Below are 26,648 nucleotides of genomic sequence, written 5' to 3'. Positions count from 1 at the left end.
CACATCTTTCTATTATTTCATTTGCCAGTGATATACTCAGGGCTGTGGAGTCGGAGTCGGAGGAAATTTCGGGTACCTGGAGTCGGAGTCAGAAGTACAAAAAACTGAGGAGTCGGAGTCAGAACATTTATCTACCGACTCCATTTTTGAACTTGGCATACCAATCACGAGCGATTCTTTCAGCTATAGCACCCACTATATACACAGCACAAATGTTGCGAGCAGCTTCTGCGGCCTTAGAACCTTGATTAAAAGCAAAAAGAAGGTGGTGTCGAAAATGCTCATTTCTCTCAACTTGACATTCCATTTTAACGATCTGAAAATTAACCAGTGCTCTGGAGTCGGAGTCGAGGAGTCGGAGTCGGAGGAAATTTCGGGTACCTGGAGTTGGAGTCGGAGTCTGAAGTACAAAAAACTGAGGAGTCGGAGTCGGAGTCGGAACATTTATCTATCGACTCCACAGCCCTGGATATACTGTTTCAATTAACAATATAATTCAACAATTGAAGATTCAAAATTGTGAGAAACATTAAAAACAAAGTTTGACAACAGTTTATTAATGCAAATATCAATTGTTTTTAAATTTTGGTTTATTGGAAACTTGGATCATCAAAAATACAGAAATTGGTTTTAGTCATATGGGTTACAAAATTTTATAATTTTTATAAGCAATATCGGAGTCTGATTTAAAATTGCAAAAGGTACCAAGTCTTAAGCCTAATTTTGGGCTCCTTTTATGAAGCCACCCTAGAGGTTTTTATCACAGGCTGGCACACTGAATGCTCTGAAACTTTCTCCAATGCTCATAGGAATTGAGGACATGGCTAGAGCATGATAACCCAAATTATATTATTATTGGGCTAGGGTTAGACTTGTTTTACAAATGATTGGGAAACAAATTACCCTGTACAGAGTGCCAATCAGTTAATGATAAAGATCACACAGTTCATGGGTTCTAGTGTGCACATAAAAACATAAGAATTGCCATACTGGGACAGACCAAAAGTCCATCAAGCCCAGTATCCTGTTTCCAACAGTGGCCAACCCAGTACCTAGCTAGATCCCACACTACTGGGTACTGTAGCCTCGGTTTTAATTAATGAAATTTGGCACTCTTCCAGATCCACTGGTCAGTCAACTGCATTCTAGTAATTCCGTAGGTCTAGACATTCGATAACCTTGTGCTGGAGATTTAGTTTTTGGTTAACATCCTGTTCCATTAGGCACACTCATCTAAAGATATTCCCAGGATGCACTCCTAATAATAGAAACATGATGGCAGATAAAGGCCAAATGGCCCATTTAGTCTGCCCATCAGCAGTAGCCATTATCTCTTCCTCTCTCTGAGATCCCACGTGCTTATCCCATGCCTTCTTGAATCCAGACACAGTCTCTGTCTCCTCTACTTCCTCCAGGAGACTGTTCCACACATCTACCACCCTTTCTGTAAAAAGTATTTCATCAAATTACTCCTGAGCCTCTTAACTTCATCCTATGCCCTCTCATTCAAGAGCTTCCTTTCAAATGAAAGAGACTCAACTCATGTGCATTTATGCCATGTAGTATTTTTAAATGTCTCTATCATATCTCCCCTCTCCTGCCTTTCCTCCAAAGTATGTAGTAAAGCAAACTGGCTTCAATAGAAGAAGAAAGGAGTGATTGAGATGTGACCCAATTAGGCTTGAAAAACTGCTCAGAAATATGAAACTCTGAAGGGAAGGCTGTTAAACCTCCCTTGGAGAAGAGTTCACCTTCCAGTCACTGCAAACTTAACAAGTTTATGGGCACACTCAAAAACTCCAAAGATGTTTGAAAAGACGAGGTTTCAAAGTCTTTCTGTTTTATGCAATAAATGTCTTCATTTGGTAAAAATTAAAACTGCCACCACTGAGTTACTTAGCTCTGTTTGTTGTCTTGGGGGTCCCAACGTGGCCCCGTTTCGAATCCTGCTTCAGGAGACCCGATATAAATGAAAATCAGAGAGTAACAGATGTGGACATGTGTAAATCTACAGTTCTTCATTGGCTAAATACTTTTACTGGTCGTGATATTCAGTTGTATCTAAAGGTAAGATTTAAAAACAAGTCTGTGTGAATATAATCTCTAATTCACACTGGACTGCAAAGGTTATGCAAACTTTAGGCAAAAGCAGAGGAGAGAAGCTCATAAATTATACATACCACGGCTCTGGAGACTGATATGTAACAAACTCAAATTGTCAACAAGACGCTGTGACCTAGCTACTGTTTTAAAAGGTCAGCTATGGGGAAGGAGGAGGGGGGAAAAACGTGATGACATAGCATACTGTCAACTGCAAACTTGATGACTCTGTTAAGATTCAACATGTTGTCCGATTTAAAAGGAAATGCATGTAGATTTATATGCGCTGTGGATTCTAAAAATGGATACTACACAAATCCTGTTGTATCTTGCACAAGGAGAACAGAAGGAGATAGACATATCACTTTGTGACCTATAGAAAAACAATGTAAAATTAAAGAAACGCTATCCATTCAATTTCATTGTTCAAACCCTTAGGGTGTAATGTATCAAGATGAAATAGCCACTTCTGTTCCTTTTTCCACAGTGTGTGAGCCAAATTACCCCCTCTATTTATCTTGACGATATCTAAAATTGAGTATTTCAAATCTTCTAACTTGTGCTGTTTCTCTGACCAATGGAGAACTAGAGAGGCTTCTTTGACATTCAATCTAATCCTGCTGATGTGTTCACCAATCTGGGCTTTGATAGGGCGGGTGGTACATCCTATATATAAAAGATCACAAGGACATTGAATAACATACACTACATTAGAGGTGTTACAAGTTGTAACTGGACACTTATGTTGCTTCACTTGTGAATTGGTGAGGTGCAGATCTTTCTAAGGGACACTGTAGTCACACATGGTGCAGTGCCCGCAACGATAGTGTTCTCCTGGAATTGTGGCATTGGGATCTTGTCTAAAAAATTGTGACCGCACCAAATGCTGTTTCAAATTTTGTTGTTTGGAGAAAGCAAATCTGGGAAAATCCTGAAACTCATGATGATACTGCATGATGCCCCAATGTTGCTTAATGACTCGTTTGATCTGAAAAGCTAAAGTGGAGTAGGGGAGGACACACACCAGGGCTTGTTCATCAAGTTTAGGAGCAGGATTCAGAAGTAAATCTAGATTGGCATACAGCGCTCTTTTGTATGCTTTGCGGATAACAGACCTAGGATAGCCTCTCTCTTGAAACCTATACTGCATATCTTGAGCCTTATCAATGTACTCTTTCACTGTAGAACATAATCTGCGGAGCCTCAAAAACTGGCCAACTGGAATATTGTCCCGTAAATGTCTAGGGTGGAAACTGCCATATTGCAGTAAGTTATTTCTATCTGTGTCTTTGCGGTATAAAGTTGTTGTAAACTGACCCTGGTCCAATATAATATTGATATTCAAAAAAGGAATATGGCTCATATCGGTATGCATTGTAAACTGCAAATTAGAGTCACAGGAGTTAATCCATAAAAGAAAAAGTTTGAGGTCTTCACAATTACCAATCCAATCGGCAAAGACATCATCAATGTAGCACTTCCATATCAAAAAATATTTCCAAAACACTGATTAGTGCAAAAAAGTGCTTTCAAATTTGGACACATACAAACAAGCAATGGAAGGTGCCATTTTAGCCCCCATTGCTGTGCCTTTGATTTGCTTGTAGAATTGTAAATCAAACTGGAAGTAATTCATATTGAGGGCCATGTTTGCCAACTGAATCAAGAGCTGTATTCTGCTATCTGGCATGTCTTGAGATTGCAATTCTTCTGCTATGATATCTACGGTTTCCGGTCAGGTCACAGTACTGAAACAATTTTAGCTTCTCTGCTTGATTACCTTCATCAACAATTCAGCCAAGGTTCATGCGCTCTAATATTGCAACTCAATCTGAGTAGCGCATTTGACTTGGTTGACCACGCCACTCTACTAGACTGTCTGACATCTATTGGAATCTCAGGTCATATTCTCAATTGGTTCCATGGATTCCTGACAACAAGAACCTACAAGGTGTTCAAGGACGACACTACCTCCTACAGCTGGGACAACCCTTGTGGGGTCCCACAAAGCTCCCCCTTGTCCCCCACCCTATTTAACATCTACCTTGTCTCCCTAGGAAACCTCCTGCAGAGCTTAAAGCTCAAATTCTTCATCTACGCAGACGGCATCACCATAATCATTCCGCTCTCTTACTTTACCTCAGAGCTTCTAAACTCGTTATCTTTCACCCTAAATCAGATCGAACTTTGCATGACAGCATTTAGACTAAAGCTAAACCCAGAAAAAACTAAATTCTTTTTAGTATCCCCAAACGACAAAATCAAGGAAACTGCGCTACATGTCAACGGACTAGACTACTGTATTGAGCAATCCTTAAAAATACTAGGAGTCACTTTAGACAAGCATCTCACACTGGAGAAACACACTGATCTAGTGTTTAAGAAAAGTATCTCGGTGCTCTGGAAACTCTGCACCATTAAAAAATACTTTGATGACACCTCCTTTCGTCTACTGGTCCAATCTTCTATTCTTAGTGTCCTGGACTACTGTAACATCATTTATCTAGGCGCCTTCAAGAAAATCACCAGGAAGCTGAGATTGGTCCAAAACACCGCCATCCGCCTTATCTTTGGCCTGAAGAAATGGGAACACATATCCCCTTTCTACCACAAGTTGCACTGGCTGCCATTCGAATCCAGAGTTCTATTTAAGTTTTCTTGCATCTGCTACAAAACCGTATCTGGTATGTCACCAGACTATCTTTACCCCCACTTCATCCTAAACTATAATAATAAGAGCTCCCGCAGAATAACTATGTTTCGCTTTTCCCTCACTGAAATAGTGTCATCTTAAAAGATTCCTCGAACGAACCTTCTCTTTTCAAGCGGCCAAACTAAATTCATGGCTCGCCCAAATTCTACTTGACGCCTCTTCATACCTCCACTTTAGAAAAAAGCTCAAAACTCTATTTTTCAGTGGACCAAATCCTTAATGCTCCCCACTTCCACCTTAACGTTCCCCTTCTCCACACTAGAAAACAGATCAAAACTCTTCTTTGCAACAGATCAATTCCTTAACGCTCCCCTTCCCCCTCCTCAATGCTTCCCACCTCTTCCTTTACTTTTCCGCCTCCTCCCCCCACCCTTCTAAGATTGTTGCTCCCCCCTTTCATCTAATATGCTTTGTTCCCCCTTTTCATAAATTCAATTGTATCCTCTTACAGTACACACTGTATGTGCTCTGTATTTAGCCTTCCCTCACCTAAATTGTTAATGTAAACTAGTTTGACCCTACGATTGCCTTATGTTCTTCTTTTTTCAATCGCACTGTATGTAATTCATCTATCTGTTGTGAACTGCCTAGCACTCCCTGGGTATGGCGGTATACAAAATAAATTATTATTATTATTACAGCTGCACTTTGTGGTATGTTTGTATAGAGTGCTGCAATATCTAAAGTTACCATGATGGCATGAGCAGGTACACACTGCACAGTAGCTAGAATATTAATCATGTTTGCAGAATCTGCCACATATGAAGGAGCTAAAGGAACCTTGTTTTTAAGGTACGTATCTATAAATGCTGAAAGTGGTTCCAAAATGGAGCCTATCCCAGACACAATGGGTCTTCCCGGAGGGTGATGTAGAGACTTATGAATCTTGGGAACAAAATAGATTACAGGCGTTCTTGGATATTTACAAAACAGAAATTTAAACTCCTTTTCTGTAATAACTTTGGATTCCAATACCTGTACTAGCAAATGAGAGACCACATCTTGAATATGTTCCACTGGATCCCCTTGCAATAGTGTGTAATATTCTGGATGGATGGGTAATTTCTCCATGCACCTCGCAAGCCATACAGAAAGAATCTACTCCAGCTTTTGAATCCCTCCTCCTTCACTAGAAGGCTCTGCTGCCCCCTTCAGTTTTTCCTTGTGTTTGTGAGCCAGAAGGATTCTTTCTGATCCGCTCTGTGTATATTCTTTTATTTTTTTCATGATTTCTTGACAGCTCTCAGTGTTCAGAGCTCCCCTTGTCAAGGATACAGCTCTGCCTGCATGGAGAAGAAGCAGATTGAGGTCTGCAGCTTAACAGGCCAATCCCTCTGTAGTACCTGTTGGCCAGCCTGCAAAAATGTTTTGGAGCTTGGGGTCCGCTTCCCTTATAGCATTGCTTGCTTACTGGGTCACAGGGGCTTGAGCGCCGGCTGTCAGGCATCTGTAGTGACTCAGTAGGGTTCCACAGGGTGCCAGCTGTATTTAGTCTCCTTTTCACATCCGTGGGGGTTTGAGACTCAGACTCCAGTCCATCTGGCAGCCCAAAGATTCAGTGTTAGAAGAGGTCCATTTGAGATAGTGATTTCTTCTCCCAGATCCAGCTGCTTTAGGAGATGAGGCAGGCTGCAGCACATATCCAGCACAGGGCACAGTGAGTAAGCTGTTACAGCCTATGAAGAAAATTGGAGGGGGGGGTTAAAACTTTTTTTTTTCAGGTTTCTGCCCTATCCCTTATGTTTACCCACCTCTAAAATCTCTTGTATTTATCATTTATGTTATAGATCCATATAGAAATCAATAAGAAGAGGCAACGTTTGATTGACGTGAAAGAAGAACGAATTGTGTAAGTTCCCATGTTCTGAAAAATTGATTAAAAATACATTAGCTCGTATTTTCTTTTTATTAAATGTATGCACTATATATCCAGTCACAAAGAGGGTAATTTCATAACAAATGGGTCCTTTTACTAAAGTGTACTAACCGATGTAGCGCATGCTAATAGGCTTCTTAGCATTTAGCACATATTAAATCAGTTAAGAACATAAGCAATGCCTCTGCTGGGTCAGACCAGAGGTCCATCATGCCCAGCAGTCCGCTCACGCGGCGGCCCATCAGGTCCAGGACCTGTATAGTAATCCTCTATCTATACCCTTCAATCCCCTTTTCCTTCAGGAAATTATCTAATCCCTTCTTGAACCCCAATACCATATTCTGTCCTCTCACACCCTCTGGAAGCGCATTCCAGGTGTACATCACCCTTTGGGTGAAGAAGAACTTCCTAGCATTGGTTCTGAATCTGTCCCCTTTTAATTTTTCCGAATGCCCTCTCGTTCTTGTAGTTTTCGAAAGTTTTAAGAATCTGTTCCTCTCCACTTTCTCTATGCCCTTCATGATCTAGTAAGTCTCTATCATATCCCCTCTAAGTCTCCGCTTTTCCAGGGAAAAGAGCCTCAGTTTCTCTAATCTTTCAGCATATGAAAGGTTTTCCATACCTTTTACCAGTCGCGTTGCTCTCCTCTGAACCTTCTCGAGTATCGTCATATCCTTCTTAAGGTACGGTGACCAATATTGGACGCAGTACTCCAGATGCGAGTGCACCATCGCCCGATACAACGGCAGGATAACTTCTTTCGTTCTGGTTGTAATACCTTTCTTGATAATACCTAGCATCCTGTTTGCCTTCTTAGAGGCTGCTGCGCACTGTGCCGACGGCTTCATTGTCCTGTCCACCAGTACCCCCAAGTCCTTTTCTAGGCTACTCTCACCCATTACCAGCCCTCCCATCGTATAGCTGTACATCGGGTTTCTGTTTCCTGCATGCAAGACTTTACATTTCTCTACATTAAACTTCATCTGCCATCTTTTTGCCCACTCTCCTAGTTTGTTCAAGTCCCTTTGTAAATCTTCACAGTCCTCTTTAGTCCTAATCCCACTAAATAGTTTGGTGTCATCTGCAAATTTTATTACTTCGCACTTCGTCCCTGTTTCTAGATTACCTTAGTTAAAAGAACCCAAAACCCCACGCAAAGCACCTATTTTATAAAGGTACTTATGTGTCTTTACAAAATAACTCTTGGAACTAGCCCCAAGAATGCACAAATTCTCTCACAATTTTATATTGACTCCAAAGAAAGTGTAAATGTGCATTTATCTTATAAAGTTCTCCAATAATAATAATATTCTTTCTCCAGTTAGAACAGTGGTCTCAAACTCAAACCCTTTGCAGGGCCACATTTTGGATCAGAAAAAATAGGTAATGTCTTATTAAAGAAATGACAATTTTGCATGAGGTAAAACTCTTTATAGTTTTTCATAGTTTATAAATCCCTTTTGGCTAAGTCTTAATAATAATATTGTAATTTATAGCTAAAGAGACATATGATCAAGAAACTGTTTTATTTTACTTTTGTGATTATGATACACATACCGAGGGCCTCAAAATAGTACCTGATGGGCCGCATGTGGCTCCCGGGCCATGAGTTTGAGACTACTGAGTTAGAAATAACTCGTCAATTAAACACAATGGGGCTCATTTTCAAAAAGGTAGACATCCAAAAGACGGCATAAACCGGTGCTTGGACATCTTGCAAGTCAAAATGTCTATGTGAGCATTTTTGAAAATGACTTTTTAGATGATTTTCTGGTCATTTTGTCTCCAATGCATCTAAATCTTAAGGCTGTATGTTAGAGGCGTGTTTTGGGCAGGATTAGGGCAGGCTTAGCACTTGGATGTTTTACAAAATGTCCAGGACACAATTTGGATGTTTTGGGCTAGACCTATTTTTTAAAATGTATAAGGGCCAAAAAAGGTACCCAAACTGACCGGATGACAATATGGTCCCACAAACTCCCCCAAGTCACTGACCGCCCCTCCCACCCACCCCAATTTCTGCATGAAACAGTACATATCTGTCTCTATGACAGCTGCAGATATTATGGTCAGTCCTAGAAGAGCTGCAAGCAAGTCTCTGGAGTAAGCCACCCTAACTAGTTCACTTATGGTGGAAAGTGTGAGCTCACCCATACTCACCTTACTGCAATGTAGGTGACACCTGGAGGCATAAGGGTCATACAGCGTGGGGTAAGCAGTGAAGACTTTAGGAATCCTTGATCACAAATCGGTTGAACAGGTTGGTCTTAACTTGTTTTCTGAAGTTGAGGTAGGATGATGAGTGCTTGATGATGCTGCTTAGCCAGTCGTTCTACAGACTTGCTTGGAAGGCAACCGTTCTGTCAAGGTATCTTTTGTATCAGCAGGTTTTTAATGTAGGGTGGCTAAACATACGTATTCTGCGTGTAGGCCTGGTGGAGCAGTCTAGTTTAAAGTGGGAGACCAGGTATAGAGGGGCCAAACCGAGAATGGATTTGAAACAGAGGCAGGTGAATTTGAGCAATACTCTTGCTTCCAGGGGCAGCCAGTGGAGTTTTTGTTAGTAGGGGGGTTATGTGATCCCATTTCTTTATGCCGAAAATCAGCCGCTGAAGTGGCACTCTAGGGGGTGCTATGGAATGGATAACGAATGAGATGTGTTTGTGGAGTTTTTCTATAAAAGCACCTGCTTTTCGTATAATTCTGGGTAACTCTAGTCAGATACAAGCATATGTGTTAGTTAAGGCCACACCCAATAGAAGCGTATGAAAAATTGGTGAATTAAAATCTGAATATGGATGTAGCCAAGGCCAGAAAAACACACTACAGATTAATATTAAGGGAAAGCATAATAATATTATTTTTATGTACTTTGCTATTAAGCCAGACCATAAGGGAAATCAGGACACACTTCTGGAGGGATGAAACTGTCTCTATGTTTCTTTATCTTTCTCTCTGCGTTTCTCTTTGTTCAGGTTTTTCCCGCTTTTAGTCTCGTGGTTCTAATTGATACCAGATGTGCCTTAGGCTGGTTAGGAAGAGCATATTAGATTACGTATCCCAAACTGAGATATAACATGCATTAAATATGAATGACATATAATGTGTAAACAAAACAAAACTGCAGATCTGTACAAGACGCAGGCAAAATTTATTTTGACAAAATAATTATATGCAAACCCTTTTACCAATCAAGGGACCCGACACGGTCCGTGTTTCGGACAAACCTTCGTCAGGGGTCCATGGTAAAAAAAGGGGATAACAAGAAAAGTCACAAAAAATTGTAGAGTAGCAGCAAAGTATCAGCGACGTCAAAAATCGCCACTGCAATGAGCCGTCGCAAAAGCCCCTCCTTCTCCTTGACTGTGCTGACAGGGAGAGCCGAGAATTTCTCAGCACTTTTTAACAAATGCAGGTTCTCTTAATATACCTTTTTTAAAAGGGCAAAAAGAATATTGGATATGTTATAAAATGTTAATGTATATTCAAGGATGAATGTAAACAAACAAATATGATTTCTGAAACTTTTAAACATGTAAAGGAATTTTCTTTGTCCAAATTTAAGGACCACCTCTGTTAGTGGATTGGCTGACAGCTAATGATGTCAAACTGGACTGAAGGTATATTATATTGGGGAGCTTTGAAGTATCGGGTTGAGATCGTTATCAGAAGGCCAGCATTCTGGCAACTATAATGACCTCCCGCTAGCGCAACTAGCCTTTTGAGGTCCATGATGGAAAAATAAAAGCAATAAATAATTATTTTGATAAACCTTCCGTTATGCATCATTTCCATGTTTTTGTTATTTTGCACATCTTGAGTGAAAGCTAGCAGCTTAATTGGCAACTGCAGCTTAATGACTGCGCTGGCGTCCAATTACCCATGCTCAGTCGCATAGCTGAATTTTGTATGATTCGGAGTCTTTGAATGGTTTTCTTAAGAGACCCCAGATAAATGATATTGCAATAGTCGAGTAGGTTTAAAATGGAAGATTGCACCAGTAAGCAGAATGATGTTGTGTCGAAGTACTTTCTGATTGTTCTTAGTTTCCATAGTGTCGAGAAGCCTTTTTTGATCAGTAGCTCTGAGTGCATATTTAGAGTGAGATAGCGGTCCAGTGTCACTCCTAGGATTTTTATGGTATCGACAATGGGGAAGTTCTGACCGTTCAGGGTTATTGTATCTTTGATTTTGTCATTTGGACTTGCCAGGAAGAATTTGTTTTTTTCAGGGTTGAGTTTCAGTTTGAACTCTGTCATCCATGTTTCGATTTGTTTTAGAATTAGTGCTAGATGATTCTTGGTCTCAGGAGTCAGGCTTGTTAGGGGCAGGACTATGATGATGTCATCGGCGTAGATGTAAAATTTGGTGTTTAATTTTTCCAGTAGATTTGCCAATGGGGCTAGGTAAATGTTGAACAGAGGGGAGATAGAGGGAAACCCTGTGGTACTCCGTATAGGTTTACCCAGCTGGAGGATTGGATATTGTCGCTATAGACTCGGTACAATCGTTTGGTCATGAAGCCTTGGAACCATTTAAGTACATTGCCTGAGAGACCAATTGTCTCCAAGCAGTCAATTAGGATGGTGTGATCGACTAAATCAAAGGTGCTGCTTAGGTTAAGTTGAAGGATTAGTGCACTAGAGCCTTGGCTGAGTAGGTTCAGGAGGGAATCCAGTAATGAAGCAATAGCCGTTTCCGTGCTGAACCCGGATCGAAAGCCTGATTGGTTGTCCTGAAGTATGTTGAATTTGTCCAGGTGTGTTACTAAGTCCTTGTTTACCAAGCCTTCCATGAGCTTTACAAAAAAGGGAATTTTTGCGATGGGTCTGTAGTTAGATGTCAGCTTGATAAGATTCCTTGGGATTTTTTACAATCGGTGTGATCAGTATGTGACCTAACTCCTCGGGAAATGTACCCGACAGTAATAGAGAGGAGAGCCAATCGTATAGCATGGCTTTGAAGGTGACTGTAGCAGCTTTCGTGGGCGGCTGTCTAACCTGCAGTATGAATCGACGTATTTTGAGAAGAATTTGCCGAAGTGATTCCAGGTAAGGATAGAAAAGTTGTTCCAGTACATGTCTACTCTGGGTTCGTTTGTGTGTTGGGCAACTGGGTAGTTCAGATGGTTGGTTGTGGAGGGTGGTAGGTTGGATCTTAGGATATTGATTTTGTTGTTAAAAAATTCAGCCAGTGCATCTGCTGAAGGTGGGGAGTCTGTGGTGTGGCATGAAAAGGCCTGTATATCGTAGAGATTGTTAACTAGTTTAAATAGGTTCTTGGTGTTGGTGTTGGGATAGTCTATTTTTTTGCGTAGAAATTTGTGCTTTTTGTAGTTATAAGTTTTTTGTATTCTTTTAGTTTTAGTCTCCAGTTTGTTTTTTTTATGTTATCACCAGATTTCAGCCATTGTCTTTCCAGTTTTCGTAATTCTTGTTTCACTGCTCCTAGTTCGGCGTCAAACCAGCCATCTAGGTTTTGGTTTCTCGTTTTTCTTAGTTTGATGGGGGCCATCTTGTTAAGAATCTGTGTGCTTGTAATGGTCCAGGTGTCAATAGAGGGGGAGTTTGAGTCTGATGAGATATCGTAATGTGACCAGAATTCCACTGGGTTTACCAAGCCTCTGGTGGCTGTCATTGTCCTAATCCTTTTTTTCTCCAGAGGTTTAGTTGGGGAGCGTTTGGTTAGCCAGTTGAATTGGAAATTGCATAAATGATGGTCCAACCGTAGGGTGTCGGTCCAAGTGGTTTGGTGCCAGTGCATTTTGGGATGGGCTGGGGCTTTAGAAGAAAAGGTAACAAGATCTAGTTGATGTCCTTTTAGATGGGTTCTATCGGGGGGTAGCACAAGGAAGTCGAGAGAAGTGATGAAGGATAGTAGCTCTTTGGTGTCACCCTGCTCTACCTGCTCTAGGTGGATGTTCAGGTCACCAGTCAGTAGGTTGTAGGGGCCATCAGTTGAGTTTGTAAGGAGGAATTCGAAGAAGGTGTCCTTGGCAGTGGACCATTTCTTGGGAGGAATGTAAAATAGCGTGATGATTAAGGCCTCTTCTAATTTGCCTGACCAGAGTTTGCAGGAAAGTATTTCCATGCCCACTGAGGAGTTCGAAGCTATGATGGTGGATTTGTAGGAGTCTTTTACAATGACGGCTAGCCCTCCCCCTCTTCCCCTGCTTCTGGGTAGAGAAGTGATTTTGAATCCAGGTGGGAGGCACTCGCGTATGATGATGTCATTGTCAGCGATCAGCCATGTTTCCATTAGAAGGTCGAAGTCAGGGTTGGTCTCCTCAAGCCAGTCTTTGACCAGTTGTGACTTATTCCTAATGGATCTGATATTAAGGTAGAAACCTTGGACCTTTTGAAAGTGAGGGGAGACAGTTGTTGCTGAGAAGGGGACTTTCCTCAGCTTCCGCTGGTGTTTGCGGTGAGGTCTGTTAGGTTTACGTGAGGGTGGTTAAGACCGGGATTTGAAAAGGTCCCTTTTCGGAACAGTTATGAATGAATCGAGGGGCAGGTCTCTGGGGTTCTAAGATGGTGTGACGGGATCTGGTGAGGATTGGGATTGGTGTGGAGTAAAGGGCATCGGCTGACCTGTATTTGTAGCAGGACCAGTAAAACATGAGAAATAGTATTAAATGTTGATTTATAGAAGCCATTATGTAGTGAGACAGTAATTGGATAGACAGCAGAATCTTATCAATTATCCTGTCGATTGGTTGGGCATGCAGGTATTTGACTAAATTAACAGTCAGTTGGCTGAACATGCAAATTAGAGAAAAATATACATGCAGATACTTATCAGTCTTCAGTTAATGGGTCCGTGAGTAGGTCTTCCAAGATAGACAGACTGGTGGTGCAGGGTTGGAAAATCTGGTGCTGATGGGTGGCTGCGCCATTCCCGCAGATCAGTTTAATGCTCCCGCAGGTCAGGAGGAGCGGAGCCGATTCGCACTCCCAGATGGGGGTGGTGGTATCGATGGAGGCTCCGTGGAGGAGTCGGCCCCGGTCGCTGGAAGCTGCCGATTGCGGGTGGGGCTCTGTGGAGGAGCCATCCCGAAGCTGCTGAATCCTGCCGACTGCAGGTTCAGCTGTGGATGGGAGGTCTGGCTGGGATTTTTCAAATTTGTCGCTTCACTAATCCAGTCGCTTCACAAAGGCGCTCACTAAAGCGCAGGTGCCTTTGCCGGCGCGCCAAACGGCTGTGCGCAATTGGCGGTGCTTGTTTTAAAATAATCCCCGGATGGTTCGGGGGAGGGGCGGATCGACTCCCACGCCTGCAGGATCGGGCTCCTGCCTGCCTGCCCGCTGGTTTCAGTGCGGGAAAAGGCAGAACTCCGCTGGCGGTGCTTGTTTTAAAAGAATCCCCGGCTGGTTCGGGGGAGGGGCGGATCGACTCCCAAACCTGCAGGATCGAGCTCCTGCCTTTCCGATATTCACGGGGGTCCCGTTCCAGCTGTCATTGACTAAAAGGGTCTCAGTCTTCTCAGGATCTGTTATAGGATTTAAAATATTGTAGCTGATAACTTTGAAAACTGATTTTTCCATCTACTTTTGAAGATATCCATGCCATTGTGATTTGTGCTTTTGCAGAAATGAATTGAAGAAGCATCAGCTACTGAAAGAATATAACGACTTAGAGCAGAAGAAGTCATCCTTCAAGAATGCAACACAGTTCTTGCATGATTTGCAGGAGTTGCAGAGAACATATTTAAGCTACAAGGAGCAAAACCAAGAAGAAAAGGAAGAGGTAATAGTCTGCATTATAATGTTCTTTCAATTGGGTACTAACTCCCACTTATTCCTTACAGTGTTACTCAGGATTGCTACACTGTATGTTTATGAGATAAATTAGCATAAACTGGAGAGAGTTTTACGTATAATGGTCTTCCAATCTATGCAAATTTATCTCATTTTGATAATCAAAGCAGTGCTTTACATATTAATGTTTATTGCATTCTCAATAGCTTTTACACAATAGTTCTTTTGTTTCATTTCATTATGTATGTTTATTGAATTCTTATGTACCACCCTCTCATAAAAACATCAAGTCGGTTTACAATCTAAAAGCAAGAAAGGAACTACAATTGTAATAGGAAAGATATTTAGCTGAGGCATGGGCAACCTTGACGGCTGCAATCCAGTTGAGTTTTCAGGATGTCCCTAATGACTATGCATGTGATTTATTTGCATACAGTGGAGGCAGGGCATGCAAATAGATCTCATGTATAGTCACTAGGGGAAAACTGAAAATTTAACTGGGTTGCAGCCTTCAAAGATCAAGGTTGCCCACCCCTAATTTAGCCTGTTCTTCCAAAAGGTTCAGGGCAGGTTCCGTAAGAATATTAAAAAATCAATCATAAAAGCAAAACTATTTAGCCACAGTATCACCACAGGGATAAAACAGTCTAACACCAAGATAAGAACATAAGAATAGCTTTACTGGGTCAGACCAATGGTCCATCAAGCCCAGTAGCCCGTTCTCACGGTGGTCAATCCAGGTCACTGGCCAAAACCCAAGGTATAGTAATATTCCATGCTACCAATATAGAGCAAGCAGTGGCTTCCCCCATGTCTTTCTCAATAACAGCCTATGGACTTTTCCTCAAGGAACTTGTCTAAATCTTTCTTAAAACCAGTTAGCTCTCCGCTCTTACCACATCCTCTGGCAACTCATTCCAGAGCTTAAGTATTCTCTGAGTGAAAAAAATGTCCTCCTATTGGTTTTAAAAGTATTTCCCGGTAATTTCATCAAGTAATTTTTGATGGAGTGAAAAATCGATCCACTTGTACCCGTTCTACTGCACTCAGGATTTTGTAGACTTCAATCATATCTCCCCTCAGCCGTCTCTTTTCCAAGCTGAAGATCCCTAATAGTTTTAGTCTTTCCTTACACGAGAGGAGTTCCATCCCCTTTGCCATCTTGGTCGCTCTTCTTTGAACCTTTTCTAGCGCCACTATATTTTTCTTGAGATAAGGAGACCAGAATTGAACGCAATACTCCAGATGAGTTTGCACCATGGAGCGATACAGGGGCATTATAACATTCTGAGTCTTGTTGACCATCCCTTTTTTAATAATTCCTAGCATCCTGTTTGCTTTTTTAGCCACCGCCGTACATTGGGTGGAAGATTTCATCATATTGTCTACGATGATATCCAGATCCTTTTCTTGGGCGCTAATCCCCAAGGTGGATCCTAGTATCCGGTAACTGTAATTCAGGTTATTCTTCCCAATGTGCATCACTTAGCATTTGCCCACATTAAATTTCATCTGCCATTTAGATGCCCTATCTTCCAATTTCCTAAGGTCCGCCTGCAATTTTTCACAATCCGCATGCGTTTTAACAACTTCGAATAGTTTAGTGTCATCTGCAAATTTAATCACCTCCCTCGTCGTTCCAATTTCCAGATCATTTATAAATAAGTTAAATAGCACCAGTCCTAGTACAGACCCTTGCGGCACTCCAGTGTTTACTCTCCTCCATTGAAAAAAATTACCATTTAACCCTATCCTCTGTTTTCTAGCCGATAACCAATTCCTAATCCACAACTGAACTTTAACACATATCCCATGACACTTTAATTTTTTCAGGAGCCTCTCGTGAGGAACTTTATCAAAAGTTTTCTGAAAATCTAGATACACTATATCGACCGACTCACCTTTATCCACACCTTCAAAGAAGTCAAGCAAATTTGTGAGGCAAGATCTCCCTCGGCTGAATCCATGCTGACTCCGTCTCATTAAATCATGTTTGTCTACGTGTTCCACAATTTTATTTTTTATAATCGTTTCTACCATTTTGCCCGGCACCGAAGTGAGGCTTACCGGTCTGTAATTTCCAGTATCTCCCCTGGAGCCCTTTTTAAAAATCGGCGTAACATTGGCCACCTTCCAATCTTCAGGTACTACACATATCATCAGATATGCAACTGCAAATAAATAAAACCATACAGAAATCCTTTGCAATAATGAGAAACCTGAGACAAGTCCGGAAATTCTTTGAAAGAACACAATTCCAGCTCATAGTGCAATCCCTAATCCTAGGATTGCTAGACTACTGCAACATCCTCTACCTCCCCTGCCCTGCCACGATGACCAAGCAACTACAAACAATCCAAAATACTGCTCTGAGACTCATCTACTCACTGAGGAAACATGATCATATCACAGAAGCCTACATCAACTCACACTGGCTACCAATCCAAGAAAGAATATTATTTAAATTCTACTGCATGATATTCAAAACCCTAAATGGAAACAGCCCAGCCTACCTAAACAATCGCCTCATCCAAGCAACCTCAACCAGACATAGAAAAACGCACTCCCCTTTCACACCTCCCCCGATCAAGGAAGTAAAACGGTCAAAACAATACGACGGCCTCCTAGCCACTCGAGCTGCAGGAATGGATAACCAAATCTCCAACCTACTGTTAACCACCCCAGACTACAAGATTTTCAGAAAACAAATAAAAACTATACTCTTCAAGAAAGCCCTGAAACAGTCCTAACCACACCCACTCTTAAAATCTCTTACTCTTAACAACACTTTTATCTATCAAATGCTATCTAAAACCCATAATTTCACCATATTCTTACCTCCTAAAGACCTCCACTTCCCTTTGGTAACTCTTTATCCAATGTTTATTACCTTAAAAAATTCTATGTCATCGCTTATTCTATTCCTTTTAATTTGTATGTAATTCCTGTTTTTTAGTTTGAATGTAATCCGCCTTGAACCGCAAGGTAATGGCGGAATAGAAATCACTAATGTAATGTAATGTAATGTAATATTCACTAGTATGATAGTAGGCCATAAACAAGGCAGTGAAATTAGAAAAGGCATGTCAGTTAACATGAACGAAATCCAAAGTTGAGAAGCAGGGCAAGTAAACACTTCCCTTGCAAGCACAAAGGAGAGTTTAACATGGCACAATTTGTTCCTCAACAACATCAGCAAGGGGAAGAGGGAAGAGATGGTGCACATGGACAGAGGGAAGAGTTGGAAAGATAGATTTGAGATGGAGGCAGAAAAATGGAAGAAAACTGAATATGAAAATCAGTGCCAAAGATGGATGTAGTGCAAGATGTGAAGAACGAGAGGAAAGAAACAGCAAAGGCATAAGGAAGCCTTGGAAGCAGAGTTAAGAGCAAAGAGGGAGCAAGATGATCAGAAAAATAAAATTGCCAGATAACAAAGGTTGGAAAAAATGTTTCTATTTTCAATTTAGTGATTGAAATAGTCAATTTAGAAAATTTACTTCTGTTTTTATAATTTGAACTGTTCAGAAAGAAATGCATTTTTTTCTATTTCTTTTGTGGTGTACTGTGTGCAGAGTCTGGCATATTAAGGTTTCATTTGTGTATAGTAGTACTTTTGATTTGTGGGTTTGTATTTGAAAAGGGTTTTTTGCATGTGTGACTGAGGGCAGGTGTTCTAGTGAAGATAGAAGTTCAGAAACTTTGGTTGGTGGTCGTAGCCCCAAGTAGGAAGATATTTGGCTCTCCTTCAGCTTTTTTGGACTCGAAACAACCCCAACTGAAAAATTATTTATTAAGTACTTATGGCATTACTTACGACACTCACATACCCAAATTTCTAATCTCAGTTTATATTCGAGTCAACCTTTTTTCCTCCTCTCTTTGGGAGGAAAAAAGGTTACCTCAGTTCTGTCAGTACACAGTCTATAGAAACACTAAAGAAATAGTACTCAAATTAAAGTACTGTAGTTTAAGTTGAAAGAAATGATAGGTTTCTCTTTCCCCGGTCCTGAGCTCTGCCTTTAGTCATGTGTTTCCAGATCATACCTTTCTTCTTCTCTACTGCTTCCCTGTCTCTTCACCAGCACCAGGCCTTTTCTCTCCTCCTGCACTGCTTCCTTGTACCTCCACACCTTCCTTTCCCTCCCCCTCCCCATGCCCTGGCATCTCTCTCCTCTCCTTCCATTTTCCCCCCTCCTCCATGATCTGGCATTTCCTCTCCCTCCTTCCCCTCTCTCCCTCTTTCCCCCTGGTCTAGCATCTCTGTCTCCTTCCCTTCCCTCCCCCCTCGGTATCGCCTTTCCTTCCTTCCTGTCCCTCCCTTCCTCCCCCGTTGTCTGGCATCTCTTTCTTCTCCCATCCCTGGTCTTTGTTCTCCCTCCCTCCCTCTCCCCAGCCGGGTGCAGCATTTTTCTACCTCTCTCCTAGTAGGATATATTTGGTGTTAGAACCAAAGAATCCTATGGCAATGACTAGTTCAAGAGTATCAATTGGTTGTAATGGATGAGAAGCAGCTGTATTATGCTGAATTATTAGCCAAGCCTGTGAATCATCCTAAAAAACTTTTTCAACTTTTTTCACCAAGACACTGATGTTTCTTTCAACGTTCGGATATTTAGCAGTTTTGTTAGGTATTTTTTAATACAAGCAGTCCCCGGGTTAAGAACGTCCGACTTACGTTGGACTCGTACTTACGAACCAAGGTCTTGCCTCAACCTTCCTCTGCCATTGTGCCCCTTTTCCTCTCATCGCGACCCTCTTTCTCCCTTCTATGTCCAAATGTAACCTTTGCCATCCTTCCCACCCTCTGTTCTGTGTCCCAAATTCCTGTCTCCCTCCCTCCCACAGGTGTTTACCTCCTCTGCTGGCTCCTTCCTCCCAGCCACACTTCTTTACAAAGTTCTCTAGGATAATTCACAGACTTGGCTAATAATTCAGCATAATACAGCTGCTTCACATCTATTACAACCAATTGATACTCTAGTGTCCAGAAGGATCCTTTTTGGTTTGTATTGATATTTGGCTGTTTTTCTCTGTAGTTCAAGGCAATTTACATTCAGTTGCAGGAGATATTTTACATATGTTTCTGTCCCTGGAGGGCTTATAATCTAAATTTGTACCTGAGGTAATAAAGGGTTAAGTCGCCTAAACCTGTCTCTGGGGACCCCCACCCCCTGGAGTTATGCAATCAATTTCCATGAGAGAGATTTGCCTCAGAATATATTGTGACCTTCATGTGGATTTGTTTTGAATATTAAGCCTGTTTAGATCAGTGTTCTTCAACCACCGGTCTGTGGACTGGTGCCGGTCCGCAGAAATTTCCTGCTGGTCCACAGGCCTAGCATGTGTATTGGGCCCAAAAAAGTGTTCTTCAACTGCCGGTCTGCGGTTTGATCGGTGTAGCATTATCTTCGGGCCGGCTCCCTCTTCCTTACTGCCGCAGTGCACAAAGCCGCAAGCAGCGGCTCCTATGCACGTCCTACGCCTGAACCAGAAGCCTTCTCTCTGACGTCACAATGTCAGAGGGAAGGCTTCCAGAACCGTTGCCCGTGACTTTGTGCACTGTGTCAGTGAGGAAGAGGGATCTGGCTTGAAGATAACACGGGGGGGCGGTATAAAATGGCCAGGCGAGAGCAGGCCAGAAATTAAGGCACAGCATGGGGGGAGGGAGACAATAAAGGTAGGGGGAATTATTTTATTTTTAAATTTAGTGATTGAATTGTGTCAGTTTTGAGAATTTACATCTGCTGTCTGTATTGTGCACTGTTCAGGAAGAAATGCATTTGTTTCTTATTCTCTGGGGTTGTACTGCATGCAGAGTCTTGCATCTTAGGGTTTGTTTGTATATATTAATACTTTTATTTTTTGGTCCCTTATTTACATAGGGGTTATCTGTGTTCTGGTAGGAATGAATGTTGATAAGCATACGTACAGTGTGCTTTGTGTAGTTTAATTTTGTGGTTAACTATTATGTGTTGTTAATAAGATTATATTGTGTGTATATATGAAAAATGAATGGAAAAAAGTGTTACAATTAGTACTGTTATGGTGGTGGGGTCTGGGGCGGAGATGGGCGGGGTCTGGCATACGACTTAGCCCAGTGTTCTTCAACCACCGGGTGCTGGTCCACAAAATAATTATTTTATTTCTGCCGGTCCATAGGTGTAAAAGGTTGAAAAACACTGGTTTAGATAATCACTAAATATGTTATAATAATGTTTTTCTCTACTTTTTGACAGTATGGAATTTCTAGCCTGCCTGCTCTTCTTTTGGAAGCAAGACCAATTTTGGAAGCTGAAAAACATTTGCAGAATATCAACAGGAAGCTTCAGCACTGGCTTGACCTGGAGAAAGAATCAGAAAACCTGATTCAGAAAAATTAAATACATTTTTTTACAACTTGTTTTTCATGTAAAATCTCCTTTTAAACTTTATTCAATAAAATTTCATAAACAAAAAAAATAGCATGCTTGATTTTGGTCCCCATGAATATGTGGATATAAAGGCCAACAAATTTAACTGTAGGCTAATATTTTTTTATTGGTCTAAATACATCAGTGACTAGCTTTCAATACATGAAAGCAATATACAGTAACTTTGAAAAGCCTAGTCACAAATTATTAATCAAATAAAAAGGTATTAGGTTACAATATGGCTCCAGAAAAAGGAAGACGGATTGAGACATCTGGGTTTTACTTTCATTGAAAGCAATGGAAGTAAATCCCGGATGACTCAATCTGTCCTCCTTTTTCTGGAGCCATACGCTAACCCTAGTTATTGCCAACAAACTTTTTCTTTTACAATTAAGCTTGACCTAAATAGCTACAAGAGTTTTCTGAAGTTACTTAATTGAGACTGGCCTGGCAGTTTACAATGTTCCCCAGCGAATTTGCGAATCATGGACTCGCTCATTCGCGACCATCTCTTCCTGTAGTAAAGCTGAGGACCTTCAGTGCTCTCTGACTGCTTTCCAATTACAGCGCGTGATAAAAAACCTAAGGAAAGTGTGCTCTAGTGTGGTGCATTGGGAACTTCAATTGAAGATTGTTTTACATCTCTATATACCGCCCATGCGTACTTATTGGATGGGTATTACTCCTGTTCATAATTGTCCTAAATGTACTCAAGCTCACGCCTCATTGGGCCATATGCTATGGACCTGCCCTCGTATTCTTCAGTTTTGGCAATGTTTGGGCCACTATACTTCATCTTTGTGGGGGTCGACAGTGGACTCCAGCCCCATGAGCACTTTTTGGATTTTAAAACCTTACATCCCCGAAACCGAAAGGATTGACAGTTTTTATAGCCAGAGTGATGCTCCTTGGCAAGAAAGCTATTTTGACCAACTGGTTGTCCAGTGATCCGCCGTCCTATAGTCAATGGAGATTGTTGATGATTGTGCATGCCTTTTGGAACTTAGACAATTTGGTGATCTTGACACAGGATCTGGCCGTCATTTTTGTTCAATTTGGGAACATTTTTGGATGGATCTTACTCCTCATGCACGCAGTAGACTTTTGAATAGAAATTTTGTCATAATCTTATTTTACATGCTCTTGATATAATGTTTGTACATGGGATTTGGGGGAAGGGAGGGGGATATCTGGGGGTGGGGACTGTTTTGTGCACATATGTGAGAAATATGTTTTTACCTTTTGAATATTTTGTTGGCACTTCTTTGAAAAATTTTAATAAATATATTTAAATATATAAAATCACTGTGATGACGAGGTTCATTGGTACCTGTGCACATAGTAAGTGGAGGGAAATTTTCAGCCCCCAAAATTTATCCTGTTAATTATTATATGGGCAAATTCCTTGAACCCTGCCCTAATACTGCCTTTGCTCTACCTATATCCTTTCAGAAGTGTTAGGGAAAAAAACAACAAATATTTGATTTTTTGGGGGGTTCCATTTGTGAACTTTTTTCACTTATAAAACTTTGTAAATTTATATCTTGTACACATTGGACTTAATTCTCATGCTTTTGATAGGGTTGCCATATTTTGGGCTTCAAAACCCTGGACGCATGGCTCTGCCCTATTCCGCCTCCATCCCATTTTGCCTCCAGCCCCACAGTTCTGCACCCAGCAAGCCTTATCTTTCCTTCCCTGACAAGCTTCGGCCACATCTGGAGGGCCTGGAGCATGCATGGATGTGTGTGGTATCTGCGCATGCTCAGAGACCCTCCAGATGCAGCTGGAGGTTGTTGGGGTTTTCCAAAACCCGGACAAACTGCCAGGTTTTGGAAAATCCTTCCGGCACCTGAACAGTCCTCAAAAAGACAGGGTTTTTCCAGACATCTGGTAATCCTAGGTTTTCAGCTAGAATTTCTGGTTGTATCAGAGGCAATGGGGAGTGAAAATGACTTGCTCAGCTTCTCTGATGCCCAGCTCCAGGAGGGAGACTTTTTGGCCAGCCCTGTTTTTGAACTTACATTCTAGTTGTGTTCTATTAGTCCTTGATACCAAAGGAAATCAGCACTTTAGGTTAGAGAGTTGCGCGGGGACAGAAATCCCACCCGTCCCCGTGAGGAATCCCTCCATCCCCACCCGTCCCCGCGAGGAATCCCCTCCGTCACCACCCGTCCCCGCGAGGAATCCCCTCCGTCACCATCCTTCCCTATAAACTTCAGAAATAGTTATTTTATTTAATTATGCTACTGAATTAAAGGCTCTGGTAGAGACCCATTTACAAATAAGCAAAGAGACTTTATTAATTTGGAAATATTAATTGGGAAGAATACATACTTTGTAAATGGGTTTCTACCAGAACCTCTAATGTAAATATAAAATATAAATACTCAGCTGATGAGAACCCACAAACTGTCAGCTGAGGACTTCCTTTGCAGTTGGCCGGGGGTCCCTTTTGCCAAGCTTGGCAAGCAGCAGTAGCGTCCCTGAGTCACAGATGCTGGCACCTCAGTGGCTCATGGATGCTGCCAGCGACTGCTGCGCTTGGTGGAGGGGAGTTCTGGCCATCTCTAGAGGAGGTCCTCTGCTGGCGGTGCTTGGGGATCCCCACCAGTCACAGCAAGGGTCAACAAGTACTTCAACACTGTAGAAATAAAACCAGAAATGCATTTCCTTTTCTTTTGAACACAAAACAAAGACATCTGCCATATACATTTCCCAAAGCTAACATATTTTAGTCAATAAATTCCGTTTTTTACCTTCGTTGTCTGGAGACTTATTTTTCCATAAAGTTGGTCCCAGTTTCTTTTTTCCACTTTCCCATCTTCTGTAAATTCTTCTGTTGCTGTCCATTGGTTCCCCCTACCATAGTCCAGCATTTATCTCTTTCTCATCTTTCGTGCCTGCCCACCAGCCCCATGCCCAACATTTCTCCTTCTATCACCCCTCTCCAACACTATGCCACATCTCTCCCTCCATTCCCTTCACCACTGTCCAATATTCCTCCCTCTTGCATCCCTTTCAATCTGTCCCATTGTTCCCTTGCCACATTTCTCACTCTCATCTTTTTCTTCCCTATCACATTCTGTACCTTCCTCCCTATGACCAAAAATTCTCCTCTTTCTTCCATTTGCCGTGTGTGTGCCGTGAGGGAGGTCTGGTGCCCCAGAGTAAGAGCAGGGGTGCCCACACTTTATGGGCTTGCGAGCTACTTTATAATGACTAAGTCAAAATGATCTACCAACAATAAAATTAAAAAAAAACACAAAGCACAATGAAAGGCAGAGAAAATGTTAATTATTCATATTCCGGGTTTTTTCAAAGAGGTCACGGCAGATGACTCTATGCAATGTCACCTCGGTAACAAAATACAAAAATAGACAAATACACCCCCTCCCTTTTTACTAAACCACAATAGTAGGTTTTAGCACAGGGAGTTACGCTGAATGCCTCGCGCTGCTCTCAATGCTCATAGGCTCCCTGCGCTAAAAAACGATATTGCGGTTTAGTAAAAGGGAGCCATAGTGCAAAATATAGACAGCAGATATAAATTCTCAAAACAGACACATTTTGATCACTAAATTGAAAATAAAATCATTTTTCCTACCTTTGCTGTTTGGTGATTTCATGAGTCTCTGGTTGCACTTTCTTCTTCTGACTGTGCATCCAATCTTTCTTCCTTTCTTTCAGCCTCCTGTATGTTTCCTCTCCTCCAGACCTCATTCTCTCCCCCAACTTTTTCTTTCTGTCTCCCTGTTCCCCCTTCTTTCTGTCTCCCTGTCTGCCCCCTTTCTTTCTTTCTCTGTGCCCTCCCCCAAGCCACTCGGTTTGCTGCCACCGCCATCGGGGAATAGCCCCCAAAGCCACCGCTGTCCCAAGCTTTCCCTGCAGAAGCGTCGCGCTGACCAGCATTCCGCTCCCTGACGTCAATTCTGACGTAGGAGAGGAAGTTCCGGACCAACAAGGCATTTCTCCTCATTCCATCCAGCCTGAGCCCCATCTCTCCTTGATCCAGCATTTCCCTTCTGTGTCTGTCAGAATTACCATTCTACCTATTTTCCAGCATCATCCTTCTTTGTGTCCATCTCACCTATATCCCTATCTCACCACTTTTTCAGAATCTTCATTTGTCTCTGTCCTTGTCTTTACCCCATGTTCACCATTTGCCCTTTCAATGTCTTTATCTCCCCCCCCCCACACTTTTTCAGCATTACTTCTATGTCTCTATTTCACCTCCTCTTCATGTCCCCTCTGTATCTCTATCCTTATTCAGTAGGTCCTGCTTACTCTTTCTCTTCTTTGTGTCACTATCTCCATTTACAGCTTTCCCCCCTTTTCCTTTGTTACTGCACCCGGTAGCCAGAATCTTTCCATCCTCCCTCCACTCCGGCCCAGCCCAGTATGAAATATTTCCTTTTGTTTCCCTCCCCTCTCTCTCTCTCTTCTCCTCCCTCACCCACGAGTCCTGCATCTGGCCCTCTCCCTTCTACCTGCACCTGGCAACACCCCCCTGCTCCGCTCTCTTCAGCTCTGTTCAGCAACTCGTCAGCAGCGGTGATCAAGACAAGCTGCCGACATCGAGGCCTTCCCTCTACGAGTCTCGCCTTTGTGGAAAACAAGCGGGACTCGCAGAGGGTAGGCACTGATGTCAGAAGCTTATGTCGATCGCTGCTGCTGAGTTGCCGAAGAGAGCCGCGGAGCAGGGGATGTGGCCAGAAGCAGGTAGAAGGGAGAGGGAGATAGGAAGGCTGTAGATCTCCGGAGCATGACACCGACCCTGGCCAGGATGATTTCTTTTTCAGGTGTGCAGCTTACAAGTCCAGCGTCACGGCGGGAAATAGCCATGCTGAGCAGTGAGCTCAGCACGTACACAGATGAAAGCCTTGCTGATTGTTCCGGCGGGGCGGGGCCGCCGGACCAATCAGCAAACAAGGCTTTCATCTGTGTACGTGCTGAGCTCACTGCTCAGCATGGCTATTTCCTGCCGCGACGCCGGACTTGTAAGCTGCACGCCTGCATCGCCAGAATTTAGGTAGGCTGTTTTCATCCCCGTGGGAGTCCCGTGGGCCAGGGGGCGTCCCCGTGGGAGTCCCGTGGGTCAGGGGGGCATCCCCGTGGGAGTCCCGTGGGCCAGGGGGCGTCCCCGTGGGAGTCCCATGGGCCAGGGGGGGAACCCGCGGGATCCCCGTTCCCGTGCAGACCTCTACTTTAGGTCCCATAATGTAGTCATCCAGCACAATGTTTCCCAAATCGGTCCTGGAGCACCCCTTGTCAGTCAGATTTTCAGGATAGCTGCAATGAATATGCATGAAAGTGGGGAGGCAGTGTAAGCAAATCAATCTCAAGCATATTAATTGTGGCTATCCTGAAAACCTGACTGAACAAGAGGATACTCCAGGACCAACCAGGGAACCACTGATCTAGCAAGGTGCTTCTCAACCCAAACGCCCAGCCAGTCAGGCTTTCAAGATATCACAGTGAATATTTATGAGATTTGCAGGTACTCTGTAGGCAAATCTCATCATGTGTATTCAGTGTGGATATCATGAAAAGCTGGCTGCTATGCACCAAAATCCTGGGTTGAGCACTAAATCTAAAACTTCAGCAGCAATCCTGGGCACAGAAGACAATCTAGCTGGCAGCAGATACTGCAACACCACTAGCTGACAGGAAATTAGTAAGCTTCAGCTGCCCTCTCAGTTGGCCTGAAACAGCTATCTTCCTTGCAGCAACTTGCAAGGCAGATACCATCAGAAGATAGGTGATTTTTTTTTTTTTTTTTTTTAAGC

The 26,648-nt window shown here is 42.4% G+C and overlaps 1 protein-coding gene across 2 annotated transcripts in view; it reads left to right on the top strand.

Annotated features, from left to right (window-relative positions):
* Positions 1-20,908, top strand: part of CENPU (centromere protein U) — an 86,319-nt gene extending 65,411 nt beyond the window's left edge. For both annotated transcript variants that reach the window (XM_033943413.1, XM_033943403.1), the window contains exons 10-12: positions 6,601-6,662; positions 14,279-14,435; positions 20,686-20,908. In XM_033943413.1, coding sequence (XP_033799304.1) covers positions 6,601-6,662; positions 14,279-14,435; positions 20,686-20,829 — 363 coding nt within the window. In that variant the 3' untranslated portion in view covers positions 20,830-20,908. The remainder of the gene's footprint in view (positions 1-6,600; positions 6,663-14,278; positions 14,436-20,685) is intronic.
* Positions 20,909-26,648: the final 5,740 nt, after the last annotated feature.

Source organism: Geotrypetes seraphini, chromosome 1 (assembly GCF_902459505.1).
Source record: "Geotrypetes seraphini chromosome 1, aGeoSer1.1, whole genome shotgun sequence".
Classification (NCBI taxonomy): domain Eukaryota; kingdom Metazoa; phylum Chordata; class Amphibia; order Gymnophiona; family Dermophiidae; genus Geotrypetes; species Geotrypetes seraphini.
Note: the sequence above shows the minus strand (reverse complement) of the source record. Positions and strands in the feature narration are given on the sequence as shown.